At 58.6% G+C, this 16,290-nt stretch overlaps 1 protein-coding gene and 1 long non-coding RNA gene across 4 annotated transcripts in view; one reads left to right on the plus strand and one right to left on the minus strand.

Moving 5' to 3' along the window:
- Positions 1-2,453: 2,453 nt before the first annotated feature.
- PLXND1 (plexin D1) overlaps positions 2,454-16,290 on the minus strand; it is a 49,035-nt gene continuing 35,198 nt past the window's right edge. The window contains exons 19-36 of one of the 3 annotated variants that reach the window (XM_032459015.1): positions 16,122-16,271; positions 15,148-15,262; positions 13,598-13,705; positions 13,396-13,508; positions 12,495-12,599; positions 11,844-11,974; positions 11,277-11,475; positions 9,169-9,315; positions 8,900-9,056; positions 8,415-8,518; positions 8,278-8,341; positions 7,617-7,651; positions 7,245-7,349; positions 6,531-6,694; positions 5,327-5,474; positions 4,104-4,244; positions 3,869-3,943; positions 2,454-3,643 (exon numbers count right to left, since the gene is read on the minus strand). In XM_032459015.1, coding sequence (XP_032314906.1) covers positions 3,527-3,643; positions 3,869-3,943; positions 4,104-4,244; positions 5,327-5,474; positions 6,531-6,694; positions 7,245-7,349; positions 7,617-7,651; positions 8,278-8,341; positions 8,415-8,518; positions 8,900-9,056; positions 9,169-9,315; positions 11,277-11,475; positions 11,844-11,974; positions 12,495-12,599; positions 13,396-13,508; positions 13,598-13,705; positions 15,148-15,262; positions 16,122-16,271 — 2,178 coding nt within the window. In that variant the 3' untranslated portion in view covers positions 2,454-3,526. Of the gene's footprint in view, positions 3,644-3,868; positions 3,944-4,103; positions 4,245-5,326; positions 5,475-6,201; positions 6,352-6,530; positions 6,765-7,244; positions 7,350-7,616; positions 7,652-8,277; positions 8,342-8,414; positions 8,519-8,899; positions 9,057-9,168; positions 9,316-11,276; positions 11,476-11,843; positions 11,975-12,494; positions 12,600-13,395; positions 13,509-13,597; positions 13,706-15,147; positions 15,263-16,121; positions 16,272-16,290 lie in introns of those variants that run through there. The other 2 variants (XR_004312289.1, XM_032459016.1) reach the window with 2 other exon arrangements.
- Positions 9,453-13,496, plus strand: LOC116657226. The gene is made up of 4 exons (XR_004312292.1): positions 9,453-9,783; positions 10,483-10,568; positions 11,253-11,562; positions 13,369-13,496. It is a non-coding gene; the product is annotated as an uncharacterized LOC116657226 (long non-coding RNA).

Genomic DNA, 16,290 nt, shown 5'->3' on the forward strand with positions numbered 1-16,290 from the left:
CTTCCCTGCTGGTCCCTGCCCCAATAACAGATGCAGCAGTGACATAAATGTATAGGGCTGTTTGTTATGCAGCAGTGGATGACCATGACATGGGCTGCAGAGTAGACAAGGGCTAGATCTGAGGGACTTGTAGGCCACAGTGGGAATTTGGGTGCCATTTTAATTGTGATGAGAAACAATTAGAGGACAGTGAGCAGCAGAGTGACCACAGGGGGACATGGGCAGCAGGAGGAGCCCATGAGGAGGCCCCTGCGATGGTCCAGGGGAAGTGGGGCTGGTCGTGGAAGGGGTTAGAAGTGGTGGATTCTGGGTAGGTGTTTGAGCAGGGTGAGTGGGATTTGCTGAGAGATGGGATAGAAAGGGGTCAGTGAGTCCAATTGGGGTCCACACAGCTAAACGCCTGCACGTTGATTCAGGAGGCTGCAGAGAGATGGTCCAGACGGCTGAGTCAGGGAGGGCGAGAGGGGGAAGGACGTGGAGTTGAAGGGTGTCGCAGGCAGACTGGGTGGGACTTGGGAAGAGGGCATTGGATGAGGCACAAAGGGAAACTGAGGCAGCCCAGCGTGGATCATCAGACTGTTCCCTTCCTGCCCCTCCCTCAATGCCACCCTCTCCTTCCCAGTCCCACGCGAGGCTGTCTAGCTGTGCTGATGGCTTCTCTGGAGTATCTGTGATGTAACTTCCAGCAGGGCCTTGAGGGGCATGGGGAGCAGATGGCTGGGTGCTGGGCTGGCGCTTCTCACGAAGGCGGTCTGATTGTGGGAGGCCCCCCGGGCAGGCTCTGGGCGGGGTGAGCATCCCTGGGCATCTTGCCTCCACAAGCTGGAGGCAGGCCGGTAGCCCTGACCTGGCAGCATCCAGCACCCATGAGACTCGGGAAAGGCTCCTCCCAGCTTGAGGGGACACACTACACCGACGTTCCCACCTCCGGTGACCCTGCGACAGAGCCAAGGGATGCCTGCCGCTGAAGGCAAGTCTTCAGGGCCCCAGCCCAGGACTGGGGGTGGTTCACAGAAGTATGGCAGCTTCTGTGCTGAGAAATGACCCTGGAAACTAGAGATCTCCTCCATTTGCAAATGTGTTTTTAAACTTCAAGAAGGAGTCGCATGTTAATCAGGCATTAGAACAGGCGGTGGAATATTTAATGCCATAGAAAGACGTTACTGACGAATTGTCGCATGGGGGAAAAGGCAGTTGCAAAATGGTGAGTACACCCTGATCCTGATTTTTCACTCCTCAGCCCCCAGCCAGGCAGGCACGAGATCTGGAGCTGGGAGCGGCGTTCTCTGAGGTATTAAGTTAACCCTGGATGGGTTAGAGGAGTTTTATTTTCTTCTTGCTTTTCCTACTTGCTGACATTTTGGCAGAAAACGTATTCATTCTAGAATCACACCCTCCTACATCTTAAAAAAACCCATCAAATGTGTCAATAACTTAAATTAGAAAATCTGCTGCTTAATAAAAAGGCATCAGTGATCAGAATAGAAAATTTGAAGAAATAAAGAATCTCTCTCCACCTAGAAGGCACTACAGGAAAAGGCTATTTTTAAAGCTAAAAATTGTTTACTTTTGTCTTCTCAGTTTTCTCATTAATGCTAGAACTGGTATTTGGGGGATTTTGTTTAGATTGTATGGATTTTTCTGGCCTAGTTCTTACTTCTGATAAATGTGTGTGATTATTTTTCCTTCGTAAAAGGAAAAAACTTAAGCCGCTTCCAATTTGGATAGGGTCCTCTAGTGACCCTTCCCCGGGGTCAGGGGTGAACCGCAGCCCCAGCTCAGGCCCAGAGGCAGCTGGGTGGCCGGGGGGTCTCTGTGGTATCTGCTGGTCCCACATCATGGGCTCTGAGTCTAGGGTTACACCAGCCTGGGGGAAACTGCCTGCTTCCTCATCTGAAAAATGGGGTGATCGATACATGTTTTTCAAGATCCCTGACAGATTCAGGGCGAGGGTGTCAACACCAGCTCTCTTTCCAGGGCGGTAACCTTGGGGCTCCCCACACATTGGAGGCAGCACGGAACGGAGGAATGAGGGGACTTGCAAGCTGCTCTGTGTCTTCATTTTGCCGTGACCTGGGGGACTCCTCGGCTGTGCTAGAGTCAGTTTCTGCAGCTGTGAAATGGGGACACTGTTGTGTTCCTCACGGGCTTGTTAACCAGGTAAGTGAGCAGCAGGGCCCGCCCAGGGGAGGGTGGCACCCAGCAACTGTGACACCTTCCTGGAGGCCCTGTGCGTGCCCACAGCCCCGGGAACGGCGGGCAGGGCCAGGCCCGAGGCAAGTAGGCAGCCCGCATTGCCCCCGAACCTTCTCAGAAGCGGAGCCAGCATCTGCCCACCTCACAGGGCGGGCTGGGCAGGGCCCTCGGCCAGCTCCCCTCCCTCCCTCCTGCTGCGCGCGTGGCCATCTCTTGCCTTGGCCACCGCAGGACAAAGGAATGGGGCCCACGGCAGGTTTTCCTATCAGGCTTTTATTACAAAGAAGGTTCCAGAGCATCCCAGCCTCCCCCTCCCGCGCAGCCCCGAGCCTATCCAGTGCCAGGTGGGGCTGCACCGGTGGCCGGGCCAGCACAGACGGTGCTTCTGACAGCTCAGAAAGGGCCACTTTCTCCGAGTGCCGCGGGGGGTCTCTGCCAGGTCTGCCCGTCCCTGGAGCAGTCGTTTCCAGTGTTGTGCTGGGAGCCCCTGGGGACCCCTCCCCGGGTCCTCTGCACGAGCGGCAGCTATTCACAGTTGGCGCGTGGTAAGTTTTTTAATATATAAAAGCTTTTTTTTAAAAAAAAACAAAAACAAAAACAAAAAACTGGTGCTATCTTTAGAAACACTTCCAGCAAGATCAAGTAGCCCAGCTACAGCCTTGGTGCTGCGCAGCCTCCCCCCTCGAGGCCAGGATCGCCCAGCGCCTGTCCCCTCGTCCTCCGCCTGCCCAGCTCGTGGGGCGGCCTTGGAGCCTCCCCGCGGGCAATGGGCGCGGCCCTGCCACCAGCGGCAGCTCGAGCAACCAAAATATGACACTGCTTGAACGCGTGCATGGCAGGTCCTCTCCGGGTGAGGGGAGACGGGAACAATGTTTCGGTGGCTGAAGCAGAAACCAACCGAGGGCTGATTCAGGGGGCCTCCCCTCCGCCAGGTTAGATGAGGTAGTGGTTCCGGCTGCGGCCTCTGGGCCAGGCGGCCCCGTGGCCCGCAGGTTGGTTCGCTGGCGCTGGACCGCGTGGGGCAGGGCCCTCGGCCGTGGCGGGGGGAGTGGGGGTGCCGTCCAGGCTGTGCTGCGTGGCCGGCAGGAGCCTCACCTGGGATGGGCTGCGGCGTTCGCGTTCCCGTCCCAGAGGCCGGGTCTGGGGGCAGGTGGGAGGGGACGGTGCCTGAGGGGCCAGGGCCAGGGGCTCCTCTGCCTGGCTCAGAGAGGCCCCTCGTCCCCCACCCTAGCTGCCTCTGGTCAGTCATTCCCCAGCCAGAGTCAGAGGCACTGGGAGCAGAGAGAAGCAGCGGGTGGCGCTCCTCAGCCCCCGCCCCACTGCTGCGGGCTCAGGCCTCGCTGCAGCACTCGTAGATGTTGTCCTCCATCAGGGCCACCACCTGCTCGAACTTGTGCTGCAGTTGTGTCCTCCGGGCCGTGGGGTTCGCCTCCAGGGCGGTCATGATCTGAGGGGGAGGCGAGGGGCAGCTGGGCCACAGCCCATGTCCTGGGCCCCACGGGTCCCACTGCAGATCGTGGGGGAACACACAGCCTGCGTTTCCACTGCCGGTGACACCCCCAAAGCACAAACGTCCTGGGGATGTGAGTGCCTGAGCAGGTGGAGGTGGGCAGGGCTGAAATGGGGGTGTCGTGGCCCCGACGGTGGGGGCCTCACCCCGGGGGTTACTCACCTGTGGGCGATACCTCTTGGCATATTTATAAATCTCTGCCATGGCCACGTTGGTGTTGAACTCATTCTGGTATTTCTATGAGGAAAGACGAGGCAAGAGTTGGGAGGGTGGTTAACCCCACGGTCAAAACCAGGCCATGACCTGCTGCTTATGTACATCCGCTCATGGATGGCCAAGTCCCAGGACCGCCACCCCCACCCAGGGCCCAGCAAGGCCCCCGCGGAGCTGGCCGCACCCGCGACTCCTCCGCCAGGTGTGCGTTCATCTCCTGCTCGCTGAGCGGGGTCATGTCGTGGATCTGTTTGTAGTAGCGCTGCACGATTTTCCGGTACTCGGGAATCTCCTTGGCGTAGAGGAGCTTGTTGGTTGGCGAATCCTGGGCAGAGAGGAGAGAGGCAGTAAGAACTGGGTGGAGCCAACAGATAGGTCTTTTTCTGGACGTGCCCTCGTCTCTACCGCCGCACAGACGGCCCCTTCACTGCACGGCCCTGCCCTGCAGGCTTGGGACCAGGAGCTCCCCACCCCTCTCTTCTCTGCCCTCGTACATGGAACCCCTGCCCTATTTTCTATGTGGCCGTCAGGGTGGAACTTGAGGGGTATCTACTTTCAGGGGCAAAGTGCCTGGGCTCATGCCAGCTCTTAGACACGCAGGCTATTTTGTTTGCATCTTTGCTTAGGGTTATGGGTCTTGGTGGCTAAGATTTCTGGAAGCCTGTCTCAGTGGAGTATTTCTCGCCACAGGCTTCCTACGCCTGAAAGACCAGCGGGCCAAGTATGCTCCCAGCTCTTTGTCTGCCACGGGCTTCCTGCCTTCTGAGACAGTATGTGAGAGGCGATGGCATCTTCTGTCTCTCATGGCCTGCCCCTGAAAGTCAGGGGTAAACGCCAGGCCAGGTCTAACTCTACCATCATCGATGCTCACAGCATGCGGTGCCCTTTCGTGCCTCCCTGCCCCACCCCAGCCCTTCCCTCTGCCTGGAACGCTGCTCTGTCCTCCCCTCCCTCTGAAGCCAGCTGGCTCCTCTCCCTGCAGACAGATGCCTCAGCTCTCCCTCCTGCGTGTGCTCAGAGGTCTTGGTCACCTGTTCCCCCTCTGCCCACCCCTCCACTCAGTGCCCACTGGATGTCTCTTGACCATCAGGGCCGCTGCCTGGAGCCCAGCTGGTTCTCTGATGCTGTGCCGGACCAAGCAGGCTTTCCATGTTCACGCTGGCTTCTCCCAGCCTGGCTCTGTGGCCTCAGTGTTGGGAGCTGGTGGTGCTGGGCACACCTGAGGCAGGTGCGGCTGGCCTGCAGCCATGTAGTTTCAGACTGTAGGTGCCAGTTTCTGGGAGTCTTCCACCCGCCTGATGACCCCATTTGTCCCGCATTCCCCAGACCTGAGCTCCTTTGGCTCCCCTCCAGTAAAGATCTCCGTCCACCCCCGTGGTGGCGGGTGACCCGCCCAGTGCTGCCCACCTTGCCCAGCTGCAGGTCGGAGATGGAGCAGGCGTCAATGAAGGCCTGCGCGATGACCGAGAGGCAGGCGTCAATGTGGTCTGTCTTGTCGATGTCGAAGACGAACTGCGGGTTCTTCAGGATGTTCACCCAGAACCGGAGAGGAAGGCTGTAGGAGGGTGGGGGGAACAGAGGCAGCGTGAGTCCATGCCAAGGGCGGCAGCAGAGAAAGGGCCACGGAGGAGGCTCACGACAGGGAGGCGGGCAGGCTCAGAGGACAGGCTGGCTTTGCCCCTCAAGCCGGTGGAGATGAGTCAGTTTGCTCCTCCACAAATGGGTTGGTGACCATCCCTGGCCACTGGGGTGGCACAAGGGCTGGGTGCCAGGTTCCTGCGTGGAGCAGGGCTGGGCTGGGGCGCGGGAGCCTGAGTTCACCCTCACTGCACGCCCCCACCCCCTGCAGAGCCACCCACTCTCACGCAAGAGCCCCAAGCTAGGTCCTGGTTCTCATTAGGAGCCCCCCCGCTTCCCCCTGCCCTGCCCGGCAGCCCACGGCTCCTCCTCCAGCCCTCGCTCAGCTGCAGGAAGTCCACCACCAGCTGGGTCACCAGGAAGGGCTGAGGGAAGGCGGGGCCTGGATCCTCGGCCTCAGGAGGCCAAAGCCTTAGTAACCCCCACCCCAGTTACTAGGTGGCCTGGGACTTAAGGACCCCACCCTGCAAGGGCTCTGAGACACCTCTGGAGCTCCACAGAAACTTCTGGGTCTATGGCATTTTTTCCCCTGAGGGTCAGGCTGAGGTTTTCAACAACTTCTGGTTGGGGTTTATGATCCCCCTAAAAGCTAAGATGTGCCTCAAAGGAGGGACGCGATTGGGGGCAGGCATATCTCCACAAACCTCAGTATATTCATCTGTAAAATGGAGCTGACGGTGCCCACCCAAGACGGGTGACGGGAGAGTAGTGATAAGGGCAAAACTTACATCATGCTCACTTCTAGTTAATTCTTAGACTTCATGTGGGTTACGTTTATTGCCCTAGTTTTACAGCTGGGGGAAACGAAAGCACAGAGAGGTTAAGTCACTTACCCAAGACCACACAGCTTAGAATGGCATAGAGGGACTGAACCCAGGCAGGTGGGCTGAGATCAGGCTCTGAGCCCCTGCACCACTGCTGCCCCCAGTGATACAGTGAAGCAGCACAGCCCCCCCCACCCACTGGCCCCCACCTGTTGGTCTTCCAGATGTGCAGGGTGTCGGGGTCTGAGATCCCCCTCTTCTCGGCTTGCTCCTCCAGAAAGTCAAAGAAATACTTGACGGCCAGTGGAGGTTTGTCTTCACGGATGCTCAGAATGGCCTTGAACAAGTCATCTAGAAACTTCTGCAGCGTGCCCTGCACAGCAACCAGATGGCCACCATCCGCTCAGGACCATGTGTAGGAGGTTAGCAGGTACCCCTGGCAGCTGTGGGGAGCCCAAGTGCTGGGACTGAGGAGTGCTGGGTAAATGGGGATGCTGTGTGGCATCAGGCTGGTCATGTAGCCTCTCTGGACTTCAGTTTTCTTGTCTGTGAAATGGGCCAGTGAAACCTACCCCACAGGGGTGTTAAGGATTGGGACATAGAGCAGGGAATTGGTGGGCCAGGGTGTGGGTGTCTGGTGTGACTCTGCTGTCTGAGCTGTGTGGCCTTGGGGCATCACTGGCCCTCTGCTGCCCTCTCTGTCACACTGGCTAACAGTGATGTCATCAGCGGGCACCCTTCATGTTGGGAGCAAACCCCTCCTCAGGTGAGACCCAGGGCCCTCAGCCTCTAATCCCAGAGCTCATCGGGCCCCACAGGGGAAGAACTCCCCCCACCCCAAGGCCCCTAAGGCATGAACTCACAGTTGACCCCCTGGAGTGAATGGCAGCCTCCCTAAGACACAGAGATGAGGTGGGACCCACCTTGGTGGACAGCAGGCGGGTCAGGTAGATCTCCGGGAGCACCTTCTTGCGGTGGCTCTGCCGGTGGGACTTCTTGGGCTCTGCCAGCTCATCCGTGGGCAGCACCTGGGAAGCCGGGGCAGGGGGCAGTGCTGGCACCAACCACAGCCGCCCCGTGGGAGGTCCTGTCCTGCACCCATGGGCACCTGGCTCTAGGTGTGCTGTGTGTGCACACGAGGCTCCCTGCTTCCCTCGGACCCCTTCCCACCCCCCACCCCAGCCTTTCCCAGCATTGGGGAGCATGGCCCCCAGAGGCCCAGGGTGGCAGGAAGCCAAGCCCACACCCATTGTGGGGCGGACATCCCCAGGGCCGGAGGGAGGCAGAGCACTCACCAAATGGAAATACTTCTCTGTGTCCAAGTCTTTCACTGCAGGAGGAAAAAGACACACAATAAATAAACAAGAGAAACACAAATGGAGATGAAAAAGATGAAGAAAGGAACTGAGCGAAATGCAAAGCGCCAAAGAGACATGCGGAGAGAAGGCAGAAAGAGAGACCCAGAGAACGAGGCAGAGAGAACGTGAGAGGCTCTGACACAGACTGACAGACAAACCTACGGTGCCAGGAGGAAGAGGGAGAGACAGTCACAGAGGGAGACGGGTGAGGCCCTCAGAGTGGGCAGGGGCCCCTGTCCCATGCACCCCCAGCCCAGACCTCCCAAACTGCTGGGAGAGACTGAGACCCTGATCCTGACCTCAGGAGGGGACCCCAGAAACCCAGGCCCGGGACATCCGAGGGTGTGGATGGGGGATTTGAGGCAGGGACACAGCCCAAAGCCCAGATGGCCTGGCAGCTGCCCAGAGCTCTTGGAACCACATCCCACCCTCCCGGGGCCTCTCTCCACTGCCCGCAGAAAGCAGCCCTGAGGAGGCCTGGCCACAGGCCCTGCCCGAGCAGCTCTGCGGCGAGGAGGACTGGCTCGGCCCCTGCCCCCACCACGGAGGCCACAGCCCGGCCCAGCCTAGACACCCTCCCCATGTCCACCAGCGCTACCTCGGCCCAGCGTGTTGTCCTTCTTGTCTGTGAGGCTCATGGCCAGGGAGGCACCTTCAGGGATCTGAGGGGGGAGAGGCGAAGGTCAGGGGTCGGAGGTCGGGGGTGGGGGGTGGGGGCGGCAGGGCTGGGCCCACCTTGTAGTGGGCCAGCGTGTTGAGCTTCTTGCGGCCATCCTCCACCACCGAAGTGTCGTCCAGGTCCCGCAGGATGTAGCTCTGCGTGCTGGAGGCGAACCACTCTGGGAGGGAGCAGGGCGTCAGGGGGGGCCGCCCAGGGAGAGAACCGGGGCACCCGCGCCTCTCTGAGCCTCTCCTCCCCCAGCTGCAAGATGGGGGCGGGAGAGGGTGGCCGGGCGGTGGGCGCAGAGCAGGAGCTCTGGAAAATTCTCACCCTCAGGGCTGTCTTGGGCACATCAGAGCTGCTGGGGCAGCCACTCCCCACCGCCTGGCGTCACCTGCCATGTCCTCACACCGCAGGCCCCGCTTCCCCCCAGAATGGGAGCTCCCGGCTGACAGGGCACCCGGGCTGATCGTCCCCGTGTCCCCAGCGCCACAGTGAGGGCACAAGTGGCGAGTGGCAGCAGCCCTGCCCACCGCAGCAGCGCACAGCCCCGGCCCACCCAGGTCGACGTCCTCGGCGCGCGGCCACTGGGAGTAGGGCACGTTCTTGCAGAAGGCTTCCAGAATCTTCTCCTTCACCTGCGTCAGCGTGTCCGTGTCCATGGCCCGCACGCTCAGCGAGTCCATGCCGCAGCCCTGGAAGGACACGTTGAGGTTCTGCACGAGAGAGAGGGGAGGGTCAGGGGGCGCCCCTCGCCCTGCCCCGGGCCGGGGGGGGCGGGGGGGCTGGGGCCGGGGGGGCGGGGTGGGCAGGCGGGCGGGCGCTCACGCGGGGCTTGGCCTCGATGTTCTCGCGCAGCAGCCACTCCTCGCTGAGCGTGTAGCGGGCCTTGCCGGTGATGGCGTCAATGGAGCCCTTGTTGACCTGCTGCTTGATGGCGCACAGCAGCAGGAAGAACGGCTCCCCGACCGTCTCCTGGGAAGGGCGAGGGGCTGTCAGAGGCCGAGCCCCGCTGCCTCCAGCCCGCCCACCCTCCAGATTCCAGTCCCCAAGCCTTTGTCCCACCCAGAACGCCCTCACCACCCTCCTCTACCTAGGCTGCCTGTCTAACATCCTCCCTGTGGGATCCTTGTGCCGCCCCCTCACTCCCACCCTCGACCCCAGGGGTCGCCACACACTCTAAGGTTGAACACCGCCAGCTGTGGGCGGCCTCATTCCTTTCATCATCCCAACCACCCTTCTGGGTACAGGATGTCAGCCTCATTGCTGAGGCTCAGAGAGGGCAAGCAACTTGCACAGGGTCACCCAGCAGGGAAGTGGCAGAGCTGGACTCGAACCCCAAATCAGCTGCCTCCCAAGCCTGTGACTCTGCTAAGACTCCAGAATGAGCTTAGATGGAACTGGAACACAGACGTGGCCTTAGAGAACCCAAATCACAGCCTGGTGAGTGTGGAGAGCCTCGAACACCCCTGCCCCCACCAGGCTTCCTTTCATGAAGTGCACACAGTCAGAAAGGGCCCGGGCTGCCGGTCACAGCCGTGCGTTAATTTTCATGGTCGTTTTACAGCAAGTGACCCATGTATTCCATTTATGGAGGATATTTAGGTAAAAATGGTGAGCTGATTGTCTTCTTTAAATCAAGTACATAATAGTATTGGGCAAATTTGGCAAAGACTGTGAAGGCAGCAGTTCTCCAGGTCTAGGGGTGGGAGTCCCTGATGCCCTACTTTCTGGAGTTCCAGGAAACAGAGGCTCAGAGGGGAGGCCTGTTGAAGCCATGTAAGGGCCAAGGGAGCCGGGTCCCGAGTCCGCCACAGCTCGTATGGTCCCTACGGCAGCTTGGTCCCCCGCGGCGGTCCACATGAGGCAGCCGGCAGACACTGGAGCACCCCCATGCCCCTCCGCAGGCCCAGCCTAACGGGGCTCTTCCAGGCTACCTGGCCCTCACGAGCTCTAGGCGCAGAGGTCCCATTTGACAGAAGGAAACCAAGACCCAGAGAGGGCAATGCCATGTCCAGGGTCCCATAGCTGGTTTGTGCTAAAGGTGGGACTAAAACCCAGGACATCTGAGGCCCTGGTTCTAGCCAGGCCTGTGCCTTTTCCCCACAATGTCCAGACAACTCCCTGGTCCCTTCCACACAGGGCAGCTGGACAGTGGGACAAGACCAGGGGCTGAGCAACTCCTGTCCTGCAGGAAAGCCCTAATGGGGGTGCTTCTGGCAGAATGCGTAAGGCCCTGGCCCCACTGGCCTTCTCTCTCCTCAGAAAGACTTGCTGGATTCCTCCCGTTTCTTTCATGAACATTCCCTCCTCCCTGCCTTTCCCATGCTGTCACCAAAGCCTGGAACACCCTCCCCACCCAACTCTTTACCTGCGTTGTTCCTACTGAACCCTCAGGTCTCAGCTTAGGGTCCCCTGCTCTGGAAGCCCCTTTGAGCCCTCCAGCCAGGTCAGAAGCCTCAGTCAGTAGCTGAGATCTGCTGTGAGGCATTCATCACTTGTATTTTTGTTTCCGCATCTGTCTCCACTAAGCCTGGGAGAGCCTCTAGGCTCTGAACTGGGTCTGAATTAGCTCCTGATCCCAGAGCAGTGGCCCAAAGGCACACCAGGGAGGCTGTGAGGGCTGAGAAAATACTCTTCTGAAACAAAGGCCCTAACACGTCCTCTGTTCTGTCCTGGGCTTGCTCTGAGCCCCTGCAGGAAGCCAGTCTTCCCCTGAGCCGCAGTTCCCACATCCGTATAAGGGATCCTATGGGCCTGCCCCTGCCCGCTCTGAGCCACTCTTTCCACATCTGCACTAAGAACATAATCCCTCCTGGCAGTCAGCGGAGGATAAAGTGAAGTCAGATCTTGAGGGAAAGGCTGGGGAGGCGGCGGTCCCTCTGGCGGTGACACGGCTGCCCCGCGCTCAGGTGCCCGTCCCCCAGCGGCCTCACCCGCAGGCAGCTGTACATGCAGATGGACATCCAGTTGGTGAGCATCTTCTCGACCACGGACTCCGTGCGCCGCAGCATGAGCTTGGGGTTCTTGGCGGCCGAGGCGTCGATGAGGTCCACCAGCAGCTCCTTCATGATGCCTGTGTAGTACTCAAGCTTGCCGTGGAGCGCTATGGTCAGCAGGGAAGCCAGGTTGCACCTGTGGACCGACCATACCATGAGGCCCTGGGATCTGAGGACCACGCGGCAGGGGCTCAGGTGCCACCTCGTCACTGTACACGGATGGGTGAGTGTGGCTGAAACCTCCCTGGAGAAAGGGCTACCTTCTCTAACAGGCATGGCAACCACAAGGCCCACGAACCATGTCCTGGGCTCCCAGGACCAGGAAGGGGAAGAGTATGGGTGGGTCTCAGGACCTCCAGGGCCGGATGCTGGGGAGATGCCAGCTGCCCAGAGGACACAGTGATTTTCAAACTGCCCAGCCTTGGAAGTGGCCAGGCAGACCCAGGACTGGCTGTATGGCCCCTGACAGGCCCCAGCCCCTTCCCTGGAGCTCCACCACCTGACCTGTCTCGCACTGCGAAGTCCTTCTGTTGCTCCAGCGCGTGGACGAAGACGATGAGGAAGTGCTTGTTGTTGAGCAGGGAGGAGAACAGGCTGATGCCCTCTTCCATGTTGGGCCGGCAGCTCTCAGGGATCTGCAGAAGCAGTCAGAGGCGGGTGTCCACAGGGGTCCAGGGTCTCTGCCTGGCCTTGGAGCCAGCACTTATGATGTCCTGAATGGCTCCTTGCATGCTTTCTGGGATGGGGAGCTCATTACCTCTTAGTGGTAGATGCCTCCTAACTTCCTGTGACTGGGAACAGTGGCTTAGTTGACGTGAAAAGTGGGGCTTGGGCAAAAGTGCCTGAAGGTAACCCAGAATCCTTGAGTGGGGGACCCTCTCACCTTCCATTCTCTAAGCAGCAGGTGGAGTGGGAATGTCCAGGGTGACCCAATCCTCTTCCCTCTCTACCTGGCCTGGCACTTAGCACACCCTGAATGACACTTGAATACTTCCTGGGACGGAAGGCTCACTACCTTTCAATGGCAGGTTCCTCCCAACTCCCCATGATTAGAATCAATGGATCAGATGAGCTGGACAGTGGGGCCCAGAGGCAGGCAGGGTTGTCCTGAGGCAGTCCAGGATGTGTGTGTGCAGGGGGTGGGAGGATACTCACCTTCCACTCTCCCAGCAGTGGGTGGGTCTCCTGCACCGGGGAGCTGCCCTGGGAGTTGAGGGTCTGGGAGGGCAGCACGTAGCGCTCTTCATAGAGGGAGGAGCACTGTGGAGGTAGACCCCGAGCGTCTCAGCAGGGCTGCAGGCTCCCCTGACTCCTGCCAGGGCCACTCGACAAATGGAAAAGCCCACTTTAAAGGAAAGAGAGGCAGAGGGCACCCCCAGGGCCACAGGACTCTGAGGAGAGGAGGGGAGTCCCAAGGGGCTTCCTGGAGGAAAAGGAGCAGAACCAGAACACATGGGGCTTCAGGGGAAGCAAAAGCAGCTCAGTGTGGAATGGGGAAACTGAGGCAGAAAAGCCTGCAGGGACCACTCCGTGGGCTTGCTGTGACTGCTGTGTGGAGAACAGTGTGGACAGGGCAAGAGAAGGGTGCTGGCCAACTGCACATACTCCCGACAGGCCTGGGAGGGTGAAGACAGGGCAGCAGCCCCTGGAACAGCAAGGGGCGGCGTGGAAGGGAGGGATGGAGCAGAGTGCAGTGGACAGGAGGTGGAGATGTGGGGGCCCACAGAGGCCTGGCTGGGAAGGGGCCCAGAGATGAGAGAGGATGGCTGTGAGCTGGGGCCTCTGCTCATCCCTCAGTGAGAGGAGAGGCAGGCCCGGCACCCCAGGAGGAAGGTGGGGCTGGCAGCTGGCTTCTGCACAGACCGTTAAATATCAAGGGAGCAGGGGAGGAAAGCAGGGAGAACCTGGGCGGGGTGGGGGGTGGGGCCAGGCTGCCACAGGCAGGTGTGCAGGTTTCGCTCTGCTCCAGGGGCCACGCTGCACATGCCAACTGTCCCCACCGACGTGAGACTGCCCCCTAGGTCATCAGAGCCCAGAGAAGAGAAGTCAAGCTGACCTTGGGGAAGAAGGTGCGGGTCACAAAGTGCTTGTACTCCAGGAAGGGGATGCCCTGGCTGCGGTTCAGCTCCTTGGTCAGATCCGTCATGTCCGTCTGCAGCTCCGCGAAGCCTGGTGGATGGCAACCGTGAGTGGCTCTCAAACCCATTTCCCGGGGGGCATAGCTGAGGCCCAGGTCCCACGTGGTCCCCAACCGCTACCTTTACGGATTTCCTCTCGGATCTGAGACTCCATCTCCTCCATCTGCAGCAGCGTCTTCTGCCAGTAGCGCTCGGCGCGGCGACTCTTGGTGCAGAAGACAAACAGGGCTGTGGGCAGCGGAGAGGCGGCGGGTCAGGTGTTTGTTGGCACCGGCCGTGGGGAGGGCCTGGGCCTGAAGGGAGGGGTCCTGCCGCTGCCCTCAGCCCCACTTCCTCCCCTGCTTGGGGGGCTGAAAACTACAGGGCCCAAGGCTTGGGAAATGGCCAGGAAATTAAGGCTCCCTGTCTCATTCTTACAAGAAGTGTTTCTGTGTATTTAAAATCATAGTAAACAGAGGATTTCCCTAGATGAGAAAATTGTGGGTGATTTCTGTTTTCTTTTTAGTATTTTCAGTTCTTTCTACAATGACCAGGTATTACTTGTGACTTAAGAAAGATTACGAATTTAAAAGATTACAAAGCAGTATTGTATTCTAATTCCTTTCTGGGATGTAATCTCATACATATGATATATATAAAAAATATATATATATAATTAACATGTATTCTACTCCAGTTTGCCCCACAAGTGTCTACACTGAATGTGTTACTTTCTAAAAAGCAGCCTTATTGGGATATAATGCACGGGCAGTGTACTCCGTCCATGCAGAGCTTACGATTCAGTGGCTTTTAGTACATTTATAGGATTGTGTAATTGTCACCACTGTCTAATTTTAGAACATCTTTACTGCCCCAAGAAGACTCATAACCACAAGTAGTCAGTACCCATCCCCCTCCTCCAGCCCCGGGCCACCACTAATTTGCTTTGTCTTTATCGATTTACCCATCTGGACATTTCACATAAATGGAATCCTACGGTATGTGGTCTCTTATGTCTGGCATCCTTCATTTCAGATGACATCCTCAAGGTTCATCCATGCTATAGCAGGTGTCAGAACTTCATTCTTTTTCGTGGCTGAATAATATACCGTTGGGTGGATAAACCATTTATCAGCTGATGGATATTGGGGCTGTTGCCCCTTTTGGGCTATTATGAATAATGCTGCTTTGAACCTTCGTGCACAAATTTCTGTGTGGACTTACTTATGTTTTCATTTCTCTTGGACAGATACCCAGGAAGGGGGCTGCTGGGTCACATGGTAACTCCATTTAACATTTCGAGGAACTGCAAGAGTTTTCCACAGCAGTTGCTCTAATTCCCACCAGCAGTATACGTGGGCTCTAATTTCTCTGCTACATTGAATATATTACTTCTATGACCATTATTTTAATAGTGGGATAGCCTACCCCATGTGTAAGTTAATCTTCCCTGAACAATCCTCTCCTAAGTACCTTCAGTAGCTCCCTATGGACTGGAGAACAAGGTCCCAAATCCCTCTGCCTGGAACTCGTCCCTGGGCGTACGCCTCACGCCACTCCCGTTCCCACCTCCACGCCCGTGTTCAATGTGCCCTGGCCCATTCTGCCTTCTGCCTATAGATCTTTAGAAGGCCCGGGGCAAGGGCGGGTAGGTCTGCCTTGCAAGATGTCAGGGGGGTGGCACTCCTTACCAACCACAGACAGCAGCAGTAGGACACTGCAGATGACGATGGACACAATGATGGCAGTCTCGCTGCCCCCCAGCTGCAGCGTGGCAATGGTCTGATTGAAGTTCCCCACCTGGATCTGCACAGAGGTACAGGGAGGGGGTTGTAGGTTCCCTGGACTTCCCTTGCCTCTTCTCCTCCCTCACTGTGTAGTCTTGAGCAAGTCCCCTAACCTCTCTGAGCCTCAGATGCCACAACTGTAAGACAGATAAACCCACCCATCTCTTGGGGATGCTGCGAGGGCTAAATGAGATGCTTGTTAAGCCCTTTGTCCCGGGCCTGGCACAGAAGGGAGACTCAACAGATGTAGGTGACTGTCATCGTTAGTACAGCCTGAGAGGAGCCCGAGGCCGAGCAGTTCACAGGGCCTGGCCGCTGTCCTCAAGTATCTGGAGGGCTGCCCGAGGACCAGGGGTGTAGCTCAGTTCTGAGGACTCAAAGGGCAGACGAAGGTGCAGGTGGAAGGGAGCTCGCCCAGTCAGAGCCATCTTGGGGTGGCATGTGCTGCCTGGGAGGGAGTGAGCTCCCCATCCCAGGAGGCATGCAGGCAGGTACGGTGCAGAAGAGATCCCACTTTCTGGGCTCGCTCTACACTCCTCCTGCCTCCCTCCCTCCCTCCGTGACTCTGCATGGGGACCGGCAGCCCAGACTCTGGGTAGAGCAAATGGAACAGGGCAACATCTTACGGCCTCTGAGAGTCCAGCTCCATCAGGCCTAGCTGGGGCCAATCACTGACCCTGAACAGGTCACTAAGTCCTTGGGCCTCAGTTTCTTCATCTACCAAGGGGGGAGGTCAGGCTCTGCTTTGCTCCCCAAGTCTAAGCTTCTGAGCAGGAAAATGCTCAGCTGAGACGTGCCAGGTAGGGGGCAGGCGCTCGGGCCTGGGGGCAGGGCCGGGGACCAGGCCTGCCTCTGCCTCCAGTGCCCCGTCCACTCACTGTGATGGGCAGCTGGCCCTCAGCTGTGCCCAGGGACTCATTGACCGAGCAGTGGATGACTCTCTCGGAGACGATCTGGATGTCACAGGCCACCTGGCCTATCTTGACCCGGTACTCGTGGCTCTCGAGGCCCAGGCTGTCCTGCTCCTTCTGTGGGAGCAGAGGGGGT

The sequence above is a fragment of the Camelus ferus genome, chromosome 17 (assembly GCF_009834535.1).
Source record: "Camelus ferus isolate YT-003-E chromosome 17, BCGSAC_Cfer_1.0, whole genome shotgun sequence".
In the NCBI taxonomy this organism is placed as follows: domain Eukaryota; kingdom Metazoa; phylum Chordata; class Mammalia; order Artiodactyla; family Camelidae; genus Camelus; species Camelus ferus.